The sequence below is a fragment of the Arvicola amphibius genome, chromosome 4 (assembly GCF_903992535.2).
Source record: "Arvicola amphibius chromosome 4, mArvAmp1.2, whole genome shotgun sequence".
NCBI lineage: Eukaryota > Metazoa > Chordata > Mammalia > Rodentia > Cricetidae > Arvicola > Arvicola amphibius.
Window position 1 is genome coordinate 85,156,847 of NC_052050.1, and position 19,507 is coordinate 85,176,353.

Sequence of the window (19,507 nt, forward strand, 5' to 3'; positions counted from 1 at the left end):
TAGACTTTGGCTCTGATTAATTGCTGTGAGTTATTGGAAAGCAACTGCAATTTTGGACTTGCTTTCACGTAGTAAAAATCACTATCTCTAAGCTTCACTTAGGTGGATGCTAGTAATGCATGGTGATGGATATTCCACTCAACAATTGGCATACAGATAATGCTACCATCTTCCTTACAAACTTCTTCATGCACCTTCCTCATTCAAGCCCAGAAATCCATAATTTGTATTCTCTTCCTCATTCTGACTCTTCTAGAGCTTTTAAATAGAATATCCAGTGTTATTTTTCTTGGGCATTTTTAACTTAGCATATTGTTTTGGGAAATCCTTTGAGTATGCATACTAATGAACATTTGTTTTGGTTCTTTTTTCAGTGTTGAGCCTGTGTATTGCTGGCCTAATGTTGATGTGTTTATCTCTGGCCATACTGATGGTCTACATGCTGTCTGATTATAGAGTGTTTGGGTAGTTGCCAGTGTACAACCTCACATAATGATACTAAGAGCCATATCTTAGTTAGGGTTTCTATTGCTGTGATCTATTGCAACTTGCAATGCGCAGGACACACTCCCTCACCAAGGGGAGTCAGGACTGGAACTCAAGGCAGGAACAGAAGCAGAGGCCACGGAGGAACACTGCTTCCTTGCTTGTTCATCATGGCTTTGCTCAGCCTGCTTTCTTATACAACTCAGAACCACCTGCCCAGGGATACCACTGCCCACGGTGGGCTATGCCTTCTTTTCTCCGTTAGCAACAGAGAAAATTCTTGACAGAGTTGCCTACGGGCCAATCTTATGGAGGGATTTTTCTCAGTTGAGAGTCTTTCTTTCCAACTGACTTTAGCTTGGTGTCAAGTTGACATGAAATTAACCAAACACACGAGCACTTCCAGATTTCCTTTATAGCTTGTGCTTTTTATGCCACTAACTATATGGAGAGTTATGGGTCAGTGGTACCATCTCCCAGGATAGGAAGATGAAAGCAAGCAGGGTCAAAGGGACAACCCTCAGACTGCAGACACTTATGGTGATCGAGCTGGCTGGATGCTCAACTATTCTGGCTTACAGTGGATAGGCTCCTAATACTCCAGACAGTGTTTCTGTTGTTTTACGTGGTACTGGGGTTACTTGTTACTTGTTACAATATCTTCCTTTTTTCTTCTTCTTTCTATGCTTCAGTCAAAAGACCAGCCAGATTACGGGATGTATTCTCGGATTTCCTCATCTCCCACCCACAGCCTCTACGTCTTTGTGAGAAACTTTGTGTGCCGAATTGGGGAGGATGCTGAGCTCTTCATGTCTCTCTACGACCCCAACAAACAAATGGTCATAAGGTCAGTGTGTCCGTTGTATCCTGGCTTCTCGGCCTGTGGGAAGCTGGACTCGGCAGTGCACAGAGGATCTTTTCTGTCACCTTTCTTTGTGGAGTAGTCCCTACCAGAAAAGAAACTCAGCTTCAATAAAAGTGTGGGAAGGACTCCTTTGGAGGGTGTGGGATTTGGGCAGAAGTGATATTTGCCCCCTGATTTTTTTTTCTCAGCAGGTTTGTGGTTATGATAATGTGTCTTGGTTATGAAAAATTGCAAGATTCAGACAAGTAGCAATGGGTAGGATAAAAATACCTGTTTTTAAAATGGGAGCTGAGAAGTGAATGGTGGAAAATCTCAATCCTCCACAAAAGCTCACATACTCATTCTGCTGTTTGATTTTCCTTAACCCTAATGAGGCTGCTAAACAGACTTACGCCTGAGTCGGCTGTTTGCAAACTGTGAGCGTTGACCTCTCTGGGCCATTGCTTTCAGACTTTAATGAGAAAAGCACAGGTGAATATGGGTACAGCATACCAATGGGCAACCTCATAAATGCCTGCCATTGACTGCTCTTGGGAATGGAGGAAGCTAGGGAACTTCTGGGTGACTCAGCTCAAGGAGGGGAAACGCCTTTGGGAATCTTGAAGATTGTTCCCTTCTGCCCCGTTCATCCCCTTCCCCTGTGCTTATGGCTCAGCCAATCCTTGCTCTCAGGTGATCCTTATTTGTTTCTATGCAGTAGGGGTTTTGGAGGAATAGTTCCTGTTTGACACGTTAAAATGGAGCTGGATTATGATCCTTCCGTGTTTATATGGAAGACGGTATTTTCCTAGTTCAACGTTAGGGTAATTAGATGAAGTCACAGGCAGCGCCGAGTGAGGAGTGGTGCTTTATCTAATAGTGGTTCTCCCAGAGACGGTGAAGGAAGCATGGCTGGGCTGTTCAGGTAGGAGGACGGCACCGAGCTCTATATTTGATCTCATTTGAACCTAGAGTGAAATTTCGGTGAGAAGGTAAAACTCAAAGAGGTCAGAAAACATGCCTGAAGTCACACCTGTTTATAAACGACCGAGCTGAAGCTTAGATCTATGCCTAGCTGACTCTAAAGACAAATTATATTCCATTTAATTTTGCCACTCAGATTTTTTTTTTTTTTACGGTTGCCACCAGAGTTTCAGCACCCTTCTCGTCGAAAGCTAGACTTTATCACACATCTAAGGCCTTATTATTCAGCTGGCTCAGTTTCAGTGGATATGATACTAGAACTTGGTACTTACTTGATCACGCCCAGTAGATACTAGAAATACACTAGTTTCTGCTCCTTTAGGGCCCTTGACCCGTGTGCCCTGAGTTCCTGGCTATCTCCTAAAAATTGCACCAGAGGCAGTTGTGGAAAAGGGTATTGACAGCCCTGTTAGAACCCCCATGTCTCTTAGATACGTGACAACTTGGATCTGCATCAGTGAGGTTGCCTGGCCCCTGGTCCACTCAGTGATGGATGGCCTCAGCCAGCTTTGTGGAGGGAGGCGACAGATCATTGAGATGGTTACTGTGTTCCCTGATGTACCACCCTGGATGATATGGTCGATGGGATGTGTCTGAATGATGCCTTTGAGAGTGTCAGGGATACAGGGCAGCCCTTAGGAAGAGCAGGAATGGGGGCAGGGAAGCACCAAGATCGTGAAAATGCTAACCAGGAAAAAACAAAGCACAGAAGAGGGGCCTGGACCATTCCCTGTGTTAGTCTGACTTGGCTTAGATGCTCTTTTTCTTCCTCAAACTGCACTCTCCACTCCTGCCCACTCTAACCACTGTTAACCTACTGTCCCAGGCAGGAGTTAAGACTTCTTCTGTGGAGGTTCAGAAGTGAACTGGAGACAAGTTGTCTGGTACTGATCTTTCCATGTCGGGACCATCTGTGGCCAGGTTCCCAGGATGCCCAAAGAGACCTGGCTGGAAATTGAAAATAGATTTTTTTTTTTTTGTAGGACAAAAACGTAGCAGCGTGGGCATGAGGCCAGCACTGAGCTTATGTCCCCAAAAGTTTAAGAGGATGGAACAATCCTTCCTCCTCCTCCTCACCTGTGTCAATGGCTCAAACCTTCAGATTCTGTCATCAGCTCTTCTTGAGCAAGAATGGATGGGAGCAGTCCAGTCCTCTAAATTGCTTTTCTTATTTATGATTACATTTCTCTCCAAAGGAAGTTGCTGGCGCCTGCTGTTTAGATGCAGCAAGCTGGTCAGAAAGGGGATTGCTACATGTGATGAAAGGTACTGGACAGAACCCAGGTACTTAAATATGAGTAATCCATAAATAATCAGAGGAATCACTTAAGATATTATTGACAGAGCCTTCTTGGATAGTTTGCTATCAATCCCACTGAAAATTTTGGCTCTTACCAAAAGTGAAAACAAAATGTAATTATACACTTAATTTGCTTGTGTTTTGACTATTGGTTGATTGAAGGCTGGACCCCATGTGCTCTAGGTCCGTGTCCTTCTTTCAGTTTTGTTCCAGCTACTCTGGTGAAGATTGTGAGTAAGGCTGGCTGGGTGGAGTGGACTTGTGGTCTCAGCTATCCTGGAGACTGAGGCAAGAGGATTGTGAGTTCAAGGCCACTCTGGGGAAAATCAACAACAACAGCAACAACAGGCCTGAGGGTATACCTTTGTACTTGGGCACTTATACAAGCCCCTGGCTTTAATACTCACTGTTTTCAAAATAAGCAAAAAAACAACAAAACTCTAAACAAACAAGCAAATACTATTCAAACAAACAAGCAAATATCAATCTGAGTGGAGGGAAGGTGTGTGTGTGTGAGAGAGAGAGAGAGAGAGAGAGAGAGAGAGAGAGAGAGAGAGAGAGAGAGAGAGAGAGAGAGACTGACTCCAAGTAAGGCAGTTTTCTTTCACCTCATTGAATTCTTTTATGCTACCTACTAGAATGAATTTGGTTATATTATTATTTTAATTTTCTTACTTCAAATTAGTGGGCATTTGTTTAACATCAACTGTATGTTTCCAGATGGCATAAAACACCTAATGACTCATCTCAGTAAAGTGTACTATGCTTCTAAGTAATATTAGTGCTGCCCCCTCAGTCTTTCTGGCCTGCCTGGGTAGAGCGGTAGTACTCACCACATGGGTGTATGTGATTGCCAGTAGTAGTCAGATAGCAAATAATGATGCCTGAATCTTGGGAGATTGCTGAGTAATGGGTTGTCACCATTCCCTCATACGATTCTTCACTAAATTTCCATTACTTCAGAATTTTTTAAAAGTTTATTTTATGTGTATGTGTATGCCTATTTGTACCCACACCATGTTTGTGAAGATGCCTGCAGAGTCCAGATGAGGGCATTAGTTACCCTGGAACTGGAGTTGCATGCCAATGTGAACTTCTGCATGTGGGTGTTGAGAACCAAACCTGGGTCCTTTGCAAGAGCAGCAAGTGCTCATAAGCCCTGATCCATCTCTCCAGCTCCCTCCATTAGTTTTAAGAGAGAGTCAAAAATCCCCAAATGATCTACAAGGCCCATTTGCTCTGGGTCTCTGTATAATTTTTCCCACACCACTTAACTCTTAAAGCTCTTTCCCAGATTCCGTCCATAACTTTTGCATACATCTTTACTTCACCTGAAACCTTTTCTAGTTCGTGCTCAATTTGGCTATGTGTGTTTTCTTTAGCAAAGATGTCTCTCACCACCTAGACCAGGACAGGACTTTCCAACATGCATTCTTACAATGTCTTGAATGTTTCCTTCGCAGTACTCTTGCATGCCATTATTATACAATTGTCAATTAACAGTAGAATAGTCCATTTAAATGGATTGAAGGTCCTCATATTAAGATGTCCTGCTAGTAGACACAGTTGTACCTTCAAAGGACAACTTCAAAAAATCCAAATCCTGACTCAGTCTCAGAAGGAGAGTGGACTGGAAAAAGAGATGTGCTCGTGGTGTTCTGCAGCGCCTGCTAAAATCCTTTCCTCTCTCATCTCTGACTTTGCCAATAACCTCTACCAAGTATGCAGCTGCTCGGCAAAAATACTAGGCAGCTGCGCCAGGATGTTCTTAGCAGTTGGGGAGGAAAGGTGTGCGTGGATATACATATGTTCATAATTCGTCCCCCACTTAATGTCTGTCTCCCAACACAACTCATCCTTCAGAGGGAAAACTCTCTCAAACACTGCCCTGTCTCCAGTAGCCACTGCAGGGCTAAAAACGTAGCTGATGCTCATGGGTATCTTTGAACAGATGCCCCACCTATAACAGACTGCTACTCTTCCTCCCACAGTGAGAACTATCTGGTGCGATGGGGCAGCAAGGGATTCCCAAAGGAGATTGAGATGCTCAATAACCTGAAGGTGGTCTTCACGGTGAGTGTGTGTTCTCTGTCCACTGCGCTCTACATGTCCAATGACCTGGCCTTGGGAAAGAGGCTGGCTAGGCATTGCTCAGGATGGAGCGGGGTTCCATACAGAGCTGTGCTCTGGGCTTTTTATAGGGCTTCATTGCTCATGGAGTCATCGTGTGTCTTAAGGATGTCATTAGGAAGATGAGTCTTCTCCTTTGCTCTTCCCCTCCCCGGTCTTTCTCACTCCATGCACAGACAACTGTACCATCTAAGCAAGTGTGCCTCCCTGATCAGCAATGGTTAGGTGACCCGGGTACAGAAGTTACTAGTTTTGATTTTCTCGTTAATTCACAGTAAATCTAATTTTCTTTCTTTGGTTCAGGCCTTTCTGAAAACACTTCTAAAATTCATCAGGAAAAAAAATAGGATCTTTCAAGGACACTGGCTGCCTTAGTCAATTGGACATTCTGAATATAATTAAGCCATAGGTAATTAAAGACCTGGCATGTCCTTAGGACCATCCTTCCAAACACTAATACTTAACTAGCATGACTTATATGTAGAAGGATAAAGTCAATTGTTATTTGGATGGGTTGTTTCTGAAAGTGAACTTGGCCCTTTAGCTCTGAGCAGGGGGCTCAGTAAACAGAATGAGATAAGGGTTATAATTTCCAGCAGAGACCCCTCTCCTGTCCCTTCTTCACTAAGGAAACAAGCATGCCTCCGTGCTCCATTGCCTGCATTAGAGAGGGAAATTATGGAGGAGGAGCTGGGATGGGTTTTGGCATTGACCAAACTGATGAGTTGGATCCAGAAATGACCGACATGCTAGATTAACCTACCTTGCTCTACAATAATTTCCCTGTTACAGCCCATTAAGTGCAGTGTCTTATGTTACATTGTGATTAGATTGGGGTATATTTGATTTATTTTGTTTGTTATTTCCTGAAAAAAATATAGGCCAGAGGCATGGAATGGGATCATAGGTCCTAATTGCTGAGACAGAGTTTTCTTGGCATATACAAATGCACTTCAATCTTGTATATCTATTGCTAGTTAGAAGGAGGAGCTTATTTATTTGCTTGATAAATAGGAGAGTCCCACAGGGCCTCGTGATTAAACCAGGAGACACATGTTCCACGAGTCGGGGGAGGACAGGGAATCAATCAGTGCTTTGCTGTGCAGAGGACCAGCCCATGATATGAGCATGAAGGAAAAGGCAGGGGCAAGTTTGTGTCACCAGGATTAGTGAGAATGGGATCCTGGCTTCTCAGAGTTCTGTGGTGCCACACCCCTGCTCCGCAGAACAAGTGAACTAAAGACCTTCAGTTGATTGGTTGGACAGACTGATGTGTCCCTCTCTCAAGATGATTGACAGCTTCATTTGGAAATATGAAAGGTCACGGTGCTCTTGTGTTTTGTATAGATTCAAGAGCCACTTGTGAGCTCAGTGCCTGCTGCTAGGGTCCAGCTGATGAGGCCTCTGCTTTCAGGTCCACTAATAGGGGTCCTGAAAGAATAATAAATTATTAATAATAATTGACATAAAATTAATTAATTTTCATTAGTTTTATTTAAAAATGCTTATACTTTGTTCTTACAAAATTCCAGTATTGGGGGGGGGGAGCAGAACAAGAGAACTTAGAATCAGCATTACCTCCTATAATAACCAGGGGCATTAGCATGCCTTCTCTTCCTACTCTCCTTTCCTGCAGACTGCAGGAAAGTAGGAAATCTTCTATAAAATAAGTTAATTAACATAAAATAAAATTTTATTGAAATAAAATAAATAATAAATAAATAAGTAAAGACACCATAGCAATGTCAGAAAGCAATCCAAATAGCAATGGTAGTTAAAACAGGGTGGCACAATGGTGTATGACTGTGAGCCACTTTCAACTGGGTGTCACAGTGATGTTGACTGAAGTTGGGTGTGAGATATGACCTGACAGCTGTGACACTAGTTGGCTTTCTTTCTCTACCCTCTGTATGTTTGCTCTCTCTCTGGTCTCCTGTTTGGGTCAGGATGGTGGCTCCTTGGGCCTGAGAAGTTGGCATAAGGGTCTGGCTGATGACGATGTTTCCTCCATCGGCTCCCTAAGAGTTTGCCCTCCTTGGTCTGCTGTATGGAAATGGGGTGTATCGTGAGGCCCCCGATGCATTAGCCCAGTCTGGAGCTGCAGGAAAGAGGACTAGGAAGGGAAAAGCATGCTAATACGCATGTTGTTATAGCAGGAGATGCTTTTTAAGTTCTATTGCTTTTCTTTCCACCAAATGTTGGAATTTTGCAAGACCAGAGAAGAAGTGACTGGGGTGGGGACAGCCTCAGACTGGAGCCTACATTCTCAATAAGGATTTCTTGTTTACGTGCCAGGCCAAGAATTCTACCTGGGCTGCAAAGCATGTGTTCAGGCAGTTTGCTGTAGTGTATGGAGCATTGAGATTCTCTAGGGCCAAGGATCCTCCCAAACAGTTCTTAAAGAATTGTATTTTCCTTTGAGGACAAGTGACATCTTTTCTTAGGGTGTGGGGCGAGGGGATGATGTCTCAGAACCTTGGTTCTGCGTGTATCTAGTGTATTAGTCTGCCAGCGCTGCTGTAACAAAACTTCATAAATTGGTTGGGTTAATAGACATTTGTTTTCTCTGAGTTCTGGAGACTAGACATCTGGCAATAATGTGTTGGCAGGGTTGCTTTGTCTGAGGGCAATCTTTGGTTTGCAGACAACACCCTTTTTCCTTTTTCACGGTCATGTGTGCATGTGAACTTGTGTGAGTGCCTGCATGTGTGCATGTGTGGGCATGTGTGCCTCCTAGTCTCTGCTTGCGAAAAGAGATATCACATTGGATCAACCCACTCTGATGACCTTGTCTTAACCACATTTTCTCTGCAAAAGCTGCTTTCTGAAGGCAGTCAGACTCTGAGGTACTGGGGTCAGGACTTCAGCACAGGTGTATGTTGGCAGAAACCTTTCCAGTGTCAAGGCCTCTATGGCTCCTGCATGTCTCACAAAGACACAAGTCAAAATATTTTAAAAAATAGATAAAAAATCTTGACATGGGGGACAAGTAATTAAGAATGGGGTTCATTATAAATGACTGAGGACAGAGATGTTAATCATGGAGAGAACTTGATTATACAGAGGAATAAGAGGCAGACATTTAGGTAGAGGTGGAGAGAGAGAGAGAGAGAGAGAGAGAGAGAGAGAGAGAGAGAGAGAGAGAGAGAGAGAGAGAGAGAGAGAGAATTGTACATCTCCAGAGCAATAAAGCAGTCTATGTGGATAAAAATAGAGAGACTAGTGAGGAATCAGCTGGCGAGGACAGCTGGGTGTATTATGTCTAGCCCTTTCATGGCAGCTTGGAAAGATGAGCGCTAATGCGGTAGGAAACAGGGAGCTACTGATGTTGTTGGGGGATGAGAAATTAAAAAAAATCAACATGGCTTCCAAAGATGAGTTTCCAGGAGGTTCTAGAATGGAGAGGTTGAAGGAGTCCTGCAGATCCTTTAGGGTCAGGCAGGGGGCGGCACAGCAGGCTTTCTCAGGTTGCTATTGCACTTCTTCTCTTTCTCCCTGCCTGTCAGGGTGATCCCAGTGATGGAGGGGCCATTGTCCACTCTGCCAGACGGTAAAAGGAGAGCCCTTCATGACTCAGGGCTTTCAGGAACAATCTAGAAGATAGGTGCTTGACTCTGCAGGGAAGCAAGATAGCTGGAAACTCCGACCCTACAGAGTAAAGTTTTGAGCAGAATTCCTCCTTTTGTAGGAAAACTCAGGTTTGGCTTTGAAGGTCTTAAACATGGCCCACAGATGTTATGGAAGAGAACCTCATTCACTAAAGTCAACTGAGGAGGTTCGTACCTTCATAGCAACGTTGAGGCTAGTGTTTGACCAGCTGTACATCGTAGCTTAGCCAAATAGGCACATGAAATTTAACTAGCCCAGTTCCTTGTAGGTAGATATGAGCCATATCAGGGGCTTGTCTTATACCCAGAGACTCTCTTCTCTGTGTTCCCTTCTTCTCACACCACTCACAGTGAGAGGCTGGGGTTGGCTGCTCTTCCTGTTCCTGGATGAGCTGGTAGCTTGTCCCCGATGCATATGCTCACAAGAGAATTAACTCAGAGGGTAAGCTGCTCCCCAGCAAGGGTGAGCCCAGGGTTGACTTTCTAAGCCGACATAATAGCACGTCTTGCTGTTTCTGCCCCAGCTCTTCCTGGCTGGCAAGGAGCCTGATGAAGATGGGGCACCTAAATACACTGCAGTAGGATGCTGAGCTGCTCAGGGCATGCCTCTGCGATGCTGCTCCAGTTACTAATCTCCATCCCAGAGTTGCCAAGGACCAAAGTCATGACAAGGACCAAGGTCACGATCCAGAGGAAGTGTTATTACAGGGGAAAGTGGGATGCAAAAATAGCAGCATCTTAGAGGTGCTTGATAGCACTGTCAGGGATCAGACGAGATGGTACAGAATGGCATCTCTAGAGTCCTGCCACTTCAGGGTCTCAGCTGGACCTTGCCTTCCTTATCTGTTCAAAGGGTGTGGTGACCTCAGGTTCCACCTTTCCTATGACCTATGGTGACACTACAGTGCTAGTCACACTCCCTAGAAATGACCATTGCTTTGTTCCTATTTTATTTGTTTTCATTAAACATACGATTGAGACTGCTTTCTTTTCTGTCCTTTTAGGATCTTGGAAACAAAGACCTCAACAGGGATAAGATTTACTTGATTTGCCAAATAGTCCGAATTGGGAAGATGGATCTTAAGGATACTAATATCAAGAAGTGCACCCAGGGGCTGAGGAGGCCCTTTGGGGTGGCAGGTGATGACCGATGTCTGCACTTCAATTTTATTAGAGCACACGTTTTTATGTGGCTGAATTTTAAAGATTGTTTCTACCCCTCCACCCCTGCAAAATCTGGGCCGAGCAGCCTTTAATAACTACATTTGCGGCGACTAACTGAAGTCACTGGTGACTGAGTCCAGATTTATGATAAGCTCAGCGAATAATGCGGTCCTAAGGTCTGGCCCAGGGCACCCAGGAGCGTGGCACAGTCTGAGCAGTTGGCGCCTCAGCTCCCTAGCGCTTGTGAAAAAGGATGAACAATACGGTCTGGATCTAATTATGGGGAGCAAATCATTTTGGAAAAAAAACATATCCAGGAGAGGAAATGCGGTTACACAGAGTGAGTCATACCATCCGTCTGAATTCCAGATGAGAACGGACATTCAGAGAAGGAGGGCACCGCAGGGTCCCTGTGGGCCGCCTGAGCACACAGCTCCGCCTTTCCCCTGGCACTAGCTGTGAGCACGCCCAAAGCTTCGTCATTCCTGCCCTACTTTTGTGGTTTATGTGCTATTTGGCTATTAGTGGAAGGCGCTATTATTTACTTAATATATTTCCCTTTTTTAATGAACCCACATTATTTCACTAAAGTATATTTTTCTCAAAAGACAATTGAAATACCTGTGACATGGCGATTGGATATGCCAGTATTTTTCTTATTATTAAAAGATAAATTTGGGGGGCTGGAGAGATGGCTCAGTGGTTAAAGTGATTGCTACTCTACCAGAGGACCAGAGTTCCGTTCCCAGCAGCCACATCCGACAGTTCACAATTGTCTATAACTCCGGCTCCAGGGTAGCTGGTGCCTTCAGACCTCTGCACACACTCCTCTACACATGTACATTAACACACCGATACATCCATATGGTAAATGCTAAGACAAATATTTCAAAATAAAATATAAGTTTTAAATCAGGAACCCTTTCCAATTCCTGCATCTCATCCATTTGTCACCTTGAGAGAGACCCTTTTGTCTGCCATCACATGTCCCCTGGCTTTCCAGTCATCCCTGGTACACTTGAATATTGGCTACAAAGTCAGTTGGCAAGGCTCAAGGGTTCAACAATTCTGTGTACGTGCTATGCACATGGTCATGAAAAGAGGGCGTTCCATTGGATGCTCAGATCCTACAGAGAGTCCCTGCCCATGGGTTGTGTGGGTACAGGCGAGACTCAGTATACATATCTAACAAGAACCTTGCTACCCAACTCTGTTGTTGCCACCCGTCTAACCATCTCCTTTGTCCTCTACTACACCCTGGGGCCCTCCCTCCAATGTTCCTCCCTTCTCTCCTGCCGTATAATCCACCCCTCTCACCACCTCTGCTTGACTTAACTGTTTGCTCATTTCCTTTGTCTTTCTAGTTATGGACATCACTGACATCATCAAGGGCAAAGCAGAGAGTGATGAGGAAAAGCAACATTTTATTCCCTTTCACCCGTAAGTCAGTCCTGTGTCTCTCCAAGTTGCCCATCCCAGTCTCTCTCCAGCCCTGGGTAAACTGGTTCCTGATCCTTAGTCACAGGGTAGGTGGGCAGGGCCTCCCAAGAGAGAGCATCCTGACCTGCTACTGAACCAGGGACTTTACCACAGCCCTGGGGAAGAGTGCCAGGCCTGGGGGATGAAGTGGTGGACAAGGTCAATGTGACCTGCTTTCCTGGAGCTTAGACTTCACATGGGCAGTTAAGTAGATAATCAACCAAAGCTTAAGGCCTTAATTATAAGTGTACCAGGGCCCACGGAGCTGTGAAAGAGCAGCCCATTGGGAGCGCCTCCATGGAAGCCACATGTATATCTGTGACGGGAGAATCAGGGACAGCAAGGAAGGTCATTATCTTTTACTTGCTTGAAAATGACTCCACATTGAGAGCAATGTCAAGATTAAGCACCCCCAAAGATCTCCAGGTAACTGTGTCAGTGACCCTAGTCAAGGTGAGTGCTTAGGTCTTCTAGAAGCACCTGAAGTTCTTGTCACCTTCCAGAGGAAGACTTGGGGATCTTTTCTGTCGCATAAATGCCTGCTACCTGTGGCATTCCTTGGTTTCTCTCAGGTTTCAGAACCGCTGTTTGAGAGGAGGGCATTGTATTCTCTGAGCTGACACAGGCAGGTTGACTTTGCACCTATGTTGTGCTGGGGTGCTTGCTCCCTGTGGCAATGTGGGACATGAGATAGAAACCTCATGGGGGCACCACGTGACCGTTTGTGTTCTTTTCCCTTTCCTAGGGTCTCAGCTGAGAATGATTTCCTTCATAGCCTTCTGGGCAAAGTCACCGCTTCCAAGGGAGACAGCGGAGGACAAGGTATGCAGTTATCATTCCGTGTACAAGTATGCCGTATTTACTGCAGCCCAAGAGCCTCTGATTCATCAGTAAATGAACCCGGATAGCACGGTGGGAAACCTAAGAGCGTGGGGTCTATAGTGATACAGACCGCCCACTGCAGCATAGGATGGGCGTTTCCTTCACGCCTAACGACAAAGGGAGCCGCTAGTTCCTATGTGTCAGGCACTTTGAAGTTACACATTTGATCTCATCTTTCCCCAAATCCTTGAGACAGATGGCTGGTGTCTTATCTGCTTTAAGAAGACCTGGACTCATAATTACCTGGGGGTAATTATCAGAGGCTGACACCGCCACAACCAACTATGCTAACCGTACACCCCCTGGGGCTGGGTTGCTGCCTCTGTGAATGTATCTGTTATCTTAGTAGTCTCCTGCCGGAGGCATGGGGGAGGGGTGGTGAGCGGGCCGGGACACTGCCGTCAAGATGGGTGCTTACGGTGAGGGTTCCCTTCTAGGCCTGTGGGTGACCATGAAGATGCTGGTGGGAGACATCATTCAGATCCGCAAAGACTATCCGCACTTAGTGGACAGGACCACTGTGGTGGCCCGGAAGCTGGGCTTCCCAGAGATCATCATGCCAGGTGGGACACAGCTGCAGTGAGCTGCCTCGGGGGCAGGGACAGCGGCAGGGGAAAGGGGTCCAGCTTGTGTCCTTCATTATCTTCTTGAGAGTCAACCTCTTTTTCTTTATTTCTCTGCCTGAACGAAAGCAACTTTTATTTTTATTTTTAAAGGAATCCAATTTTACATACTAATCCCTGTTCCCTCTTCCTCCCTTCCTTTTCCCACTCCCCTTACTTTCTCCCCATCCCACCTCCCCATCCACTCCTCAGAGAAGGTGAGGCCTCCCATGGGGAGTCAACAAAATCTGACACATCTCTTGATGCAGGATCAAGGCCCTCCCCCCTGTATCTAGGCTGAACAAGGTATCCCTACATAAGGAATGGGCTCCAAAGAGTCAGTTCATGCACTAGGGATAAATACTGGTTCCACTGCTAGTGACCCCACAAACTGCCCAAGCCACACAACTGTCACCTGCATTCAGAGGGCCTAGTTGGGTCTTATGCAGGCTCCCCAGCTGTTAGTCAAGAGTCAATGAGTTCCCACTAGCTCCGGTCAGCTGCATGATCTTGGTCCCTTTGCTCATAATATTGCTTCTCCCTCTCTATGACAACTTTTTTCATCCGCCGAAACTTCTCTGCATGCTCCAAGGAAACACAAGCATGGAAATAGACAGACATATCCTCTCTCCCACTCATACTTTACAGACACAGGCCTTATTTAATAGGCGTTTTATGGAGCTATGTGACTTGCTTTGCCATTCAGCAACTCAGCATGGAAGGCATCTTTATTTTACTCCACATAGAGCAATGCTATTCTGTCTGGCAATGGGGTATTGTCACTCTCTTGAATTTTTATAGTACATTTTATTATCTGAAGGACCGTGCGTGTAGTAATATGTTTAAATAGCATAGAGGGTGGCCAGTGGTTAAGAGTCCCCTCAAGTCTTTCGGTGGTGCAGCTCTAACCAGTACTATTAATACATTTATCTCAAAAGGGAGGTCCTGTATTGGTACTCTTTTGAGATGTCCGTCTGGACTTCAGCCTCGTTCTTAGACTTCAACTTGCATTGCCCGCTCTGACTGAACCTTTGCTCTCCTGTAGTTGGATGGTGGCCCAGGGTGGGGCCTGTCCTGTGATTTACTCAGCACTGTTGTACATAACTGAAATCTCTCTCAATTTCTCTTTGCACTTCCTTCCTGGAAACCCTGTGCTTCTTGACCTCTGCCCTTAGGCTCTGCATACATGGGAAATCCCTGAACCCTACTTTTGGGCAACGAAAGGGCCTATGGATATACAGCACTCTGTGGGTCAAGATCACTTTGCTTGGTGCTTTCCTTTGCTTCCCAGAAGGTGTCACTAGAGGATGGAAATTAAAGAATTTTAACAGCGACACCATGGCCAGTCTTGACCACCTTCCCTTGCTTTCTGCTGCCGATTTTTCTAGCACTCCTATCCTTGCTACCTAGCTTCCCATCCCTCCTGTCAGGTTCCAAAATGCCCTTTCTCAACTGCCCTGATTTTAATTTTATGAATGGTCCTTCCTCCTCCTCCACTCAACCTCTGTGTCTGACTCTAACTGCTGTCTTCTCTCTCCATCCTCAGGGGATGTCAGGAATGACATCTACATCACGCTCTTACAAGGTGACTTTGACAAGTACAACAAGACCACACAGCGGAACGTGGAAGTGATTATGTGTGTGTGCACAGAAGATGGCAAAGTACTACCTGTAAGGGACACCAGTGCTCTGAGTGACAGGACCCCCGATCTAGGGGACCGATCGTAAACATCTGCTCTCTGAAGGATCAGAGCTTTAGGGAAGATGATGGGTCATATGATCAACCTACACCTTGTAGCTTGTTTAGTGCCCTAAGGTCGAATAAGACCTCAAGTTGATCTTTCATCTAAGCGTTCGTCAATGTGTACTTCCACATCTTTATGTGTGCGTGTGTGCGTGCGTGCAAGTCTGTGCATTTGTGTGTGTGTGTGTGTGTGCTCTAGCACTTGTTTATAGGTTATCTTTTTGCAGTTAAAAATGTTTTCACTGAAACCCAAGCTAGTTTATTCAGGCAAAATCTATGGTTAAGATCAATACAGAGCCCTGGGCTGGCGTGGAGGCTCAGAATGTCTTCAAAGCAGACATTCTCAGCACTTAATCCAACTCCCCAGCTCTCAGCCAAAAATTTGGGTGGAAAGTCTTTCTCGCAAATTGGTCTCCAGAGGGCTAGCAGCATGCGTTCGAGAAGGCAAAGCACATGGATATATTTACTCAGCATATGTCCGTACAGTCTTTGTCATGTGTGTTTAGATCTATTTGCTTATGTTTCTTTTAAGGTTGTCAGCAGTTGTGTCCAGTGTGTGGGAGGGTTTTGCTTCTGAATTCTTCCTCTCCGAACGCTTAGCTGAAAATGAGATCAGCTCTCAGCAGAAGTTACAGCGTGGGCAAGCATCCCTCCTAGGCCACCTATAGGGAATCAGATAGCAAAGTAACAGGGAGTCCTAGCCCTAGGGCCTGGAGCTCAGGCCTGGTACTGACACCTTCTGCCTAAACATGACTAACACCCTGAGAACGGCAGTCCCTGTGTCAGTCTGGGGTAGTGACATGAAGCCCATTATCACCTCAAGTTTACAAAGGGAGAACAGAAACTCATGTGGAGAAAAACAGGCCCTAGGTCCTGCAGTTTACAGTGGCAGGGATGGGGGTTCACCTTGGTCTCCTCACTATGCATTAAGAAGGTCCTCCAAGTTATTTCCAACCTCAAATTGAGGCTTCTAGCTGATTCGACAAAACCCTGGGGGGAGACTCAGTACCTGTTTTCAATGTAAAGAATGTTTTGCGACTGTCCTTTTGTTCTTGAAACCACCACGGTTAATTAATATCTGCTTGAGAAGAACCCTAGCATCTGCCTCAACCCTCCTTTGTTGGGTGCTAACACTTTTCTGAAAAATAAAACAAGTGAGACACACGGCTTAAAAGAACACAAAGGAAGACAGGCGGATCCTATCTGAAAGGAAAATTTGCATTTTGGGAAACGTATAGATCCTTGCTTTAAAGTTATTTTTGCCCAGTTACTCATCCACAGAGATCTTAAACCTCAGCCTCATTGCTAAGATATTGATATTACTTGCCTTCCATATTGGCAAAGGACAAATTAGAAGACACAGCTCACAGGTAAACCAACATCTTGCTTTGTGTCTGATCTATTCTTCTGTGTACCCTTATGACTCCTTAATCCAGACCTGGGGTGGCAGACACACTTACTGCAGACAAGCGTGTGTGGCAATCCGGGATCTGACCCAGGGTCTGAAGAGGAAGGGTAGCCACGTGGCACGCTGATGGGGGAGTTCAGTTTCCCATATTAGTGTAACTATAGGGGAGTTCAGTTGACTTATGATTGAAAATTTCTGGGGGAACCTGTGGGAGTCTTTCCTTTCCCTATTTGCAGACATGAATATTACTGCCTAATTAAGTGTCATGCAGCACACTCAAATGCCCCTGAGCTGTCTTGGTGGATTCCTGTGGAAATGATCTTTCTGAAGATGGTTATTTCTCTCTTTGCCATCTTTGGCAGAACAGACCCAGTAGGCAGTGTGTGAGGCATACCCCAACCCCCATCTGGAGTCTCAAGGATCTTGCTTAGGTGGGAGTATAGCAGAAAAGCTAATGGGATGGTGGGTTCTAAGGTCATAAATCCAGGGTTCAACTGCCTATTATCCCTGCGATCTTAGATAGGGTCTTTTTTCCTAGAAACAGGAGGTATAATCTCTTCCTGTGGGGCCGCAAGATAAACACAAGAGCAGATACAGTAAATGGCCTCACTCAGCTTCAGGTAACACTAGAGAAGTATGTAGAGATGGTTGATCATGGGTGAGCGAAGCTTTAGGAGGGAACTGAGGGGGTCGAATAGGTAACCCAGCTTGAAGATAGTTCCCAGAGACACTGCCAGGCCCAGCAGGTAGAGGTAGGGGACAATGTGATAATGCAGTGAAGATTGTGACTGTGGGACCAGCCAGCCAAGCTCAGAGCCCGGAACATACTACATTAACAAAAGGACTTGGACTGATCCTGCACCCAAGAGTCTAGAGTCAGCCCCGAATGGGGCCAGTGGCGGCACCTTACTCCTGTGAATATCAGATGAGGTAATCTCCATAATAGGTGCCTGTTACTTTGGTCCTTATTAATAGAAAGGCACAGCGAGCATGGGTTCCGGTTTCACCTGCAGGTGTTAATTGGCACTGTCCCATGGTGTGGCCTTGTCATCGGATAGCACGTTGCTTTCTCACATGATTCCTGTGAAGTAATCTGAGCACGTGATAGGGCCCTGGGTTCTCCTGGCGAGAGAGCTTTTTCCAGGGTCAAGGCTGCACCAAAGCCTCCAGGCTGCCTGATGCCCACTTGGGTTTTCAACTGCAGTTGTTGACACTAGCTGGGGGCCCTTGTCATTAGTTGAGGGTCATGGGAATGGACAACACGAAGAATAAAACCTTCCTGAGACATATATACTTGTGTGTCATCCCTAAAAATGGACTCAGGGCCTAGTCAGAGTGTTTTCTTTCTTTAAAAATTTTTTTTTTTTTTTAAAAATCATTCATTGAGATTTTCACACACGAATACAATGTGGTCTGATTAGATCTATCCCATCTGTCTCCCATCAACTCCTCCTAGATGCTCTTTATTACATCACCCTCCAAGCTCCATGCACGCCTGATGTTTTTAACCATGGCGTTAAATTTGGTTTGATGCTGAGGGGCCGTCCATTGAAGCACAGGCAACCTACCTGGGGCAGCGTCCTTGAAGAAGTACCCTCACCCAGTAGCTGTCACTTGGCAAAAGCTCTTTAGCCACAGAAGGACTTTGTGAGTCCTCCCTGGGGTACTCCCTTGACACTTGGAATATCCATTTTGGTCTCTGAAGTATGGAGCGTGTGATGAGGACAGTGTTCACCGTTCTCAGAATAGCAGCGAGACCTTTGTCTCTAGAATTAGGACGTAAAGATTCGCCGTCAAGTTAGTTTTGTGATATCCAGTTGTCTTCTGTGAGGCAGTTTCTATTTCACCAGAGAAATAGATATGTTTTCAGACTTTATAGGCTGCATGAGAGCCACTGAGGCTACAGAAACGGTGAGCCCATAAATGTCACCGGTATAAATCTTTCTAGGCCAGAAGGCAGGCCAGCTGTTAAAGAAGGGACACTACACAAGGGGCTAGTGGCTCTGGGGTGTTGTTCCAACTCTGCCGCTCAGAGCCTCAGTCTACCCAGCTGTGGAGTGGTTCTAACAGAAGAGATCATCAGAGTGAGGTTTGAATTGAGTTGCGTGGCATGTAGTAAGGACTTGACATGGTGTTAGATACAGAGTCCTCCCTAGGACCTAGGGGGTGGAAACCTTTGGGAAGCTTACTGCTTCCAGAAGCAAAGAACAGATATCGTCTGCCAACAAGCATGGTCTGTGTTCCCTCTACCCAGGATGCTCTCCCCCATTTCCACACAAAGCCAGCCTAGGATGCTTGACTGTCTTCACCTTCAAAGAAACTTTCCTAATTCCTCAGCTGCACATAAAAGTCTTCCTGTAATCTGTCTGTCTGTCTGTCTGTCTGTCTGTCCATCTGCTGTCCTGTCCCATGGTCAAAATGACTGGTGAACTTGCCTGAACTCTTCCCCTCAAGTTTCACCTCAGGTCTATTCCTCTGGAGCTTAGCCTAGGTGTGGCCCCAGAGAATGCTCCTCTATGCTTTTCTGAATCACCCTCCCTCAGCCTCTCACCCCAGACTTGTTCTCCAGATCAGTGTCTCTCTGAAGCTGCTACCATCTCCTGCTGCCCAGTAAGAACCCACCCACTGTGGTGTATTAGCTTTGGGAGTCAATCAGAAGGGGGTTACTGTGTGAAAATGTTATGGCCATTTACTCTTGGGCAAGAGATAGGTTTAGTAAAACTGGCAGCATGCAGTAACTCCAAGACTGGTTTTGGTTACCATTTACAACAGAGCTGCCATGCCCGTGCCTGGCGGGCTCCAGTGCATTTCAGAAGAGAAGTAATAGAATTTCTGTAGTTAAGCAGCTGTCACTTCCAGGCTGGGGATGACAGTGT

General features: G+C 45.7%; 1 protein-coding gene across 2 annotated transcripts in view; it reads left to right on the forward strand.

Moving 5' to 3' along the window:
• Dock2 (dedicator of cytokinesis 2) overlaps nt 1–19,507 on the forward strand; it is a 414,772-nt gene that overhangs the window by 49,781 nt on the left and 345,484 nt on the right. For both annotated transcript variants that reach the window (XM_038325610.1, XM_038325611.1), the window contains exons 8-14: nt 1,179–1,333; nt 5,606–5,687; nt 10,357–10,492; nt 11,881–11,956; nt 12,741–12,817; nt 13,315–13,440; nt 15,026–15,150. In XM_038325610.1, coding sequence (XP_038181538.1) covers nt 1,179–1,333; nt 5,606–5,687; nt 10,357–10,492; nt 11,881–11,956; nt 12,741–12,817; nt 13,315–13,440; nt 15,026–15,150 — 777 coding nt within the window. The remainder of the gene's footprint in view (nt 1–1,178; nt 1,334–5,605; nt 5,688–10,356; nt 10,493–11,880; nt 11,957–12,740; nt 12,818–13,314; nt 13,441–15,025; nt 15,151–19,507) is intronic.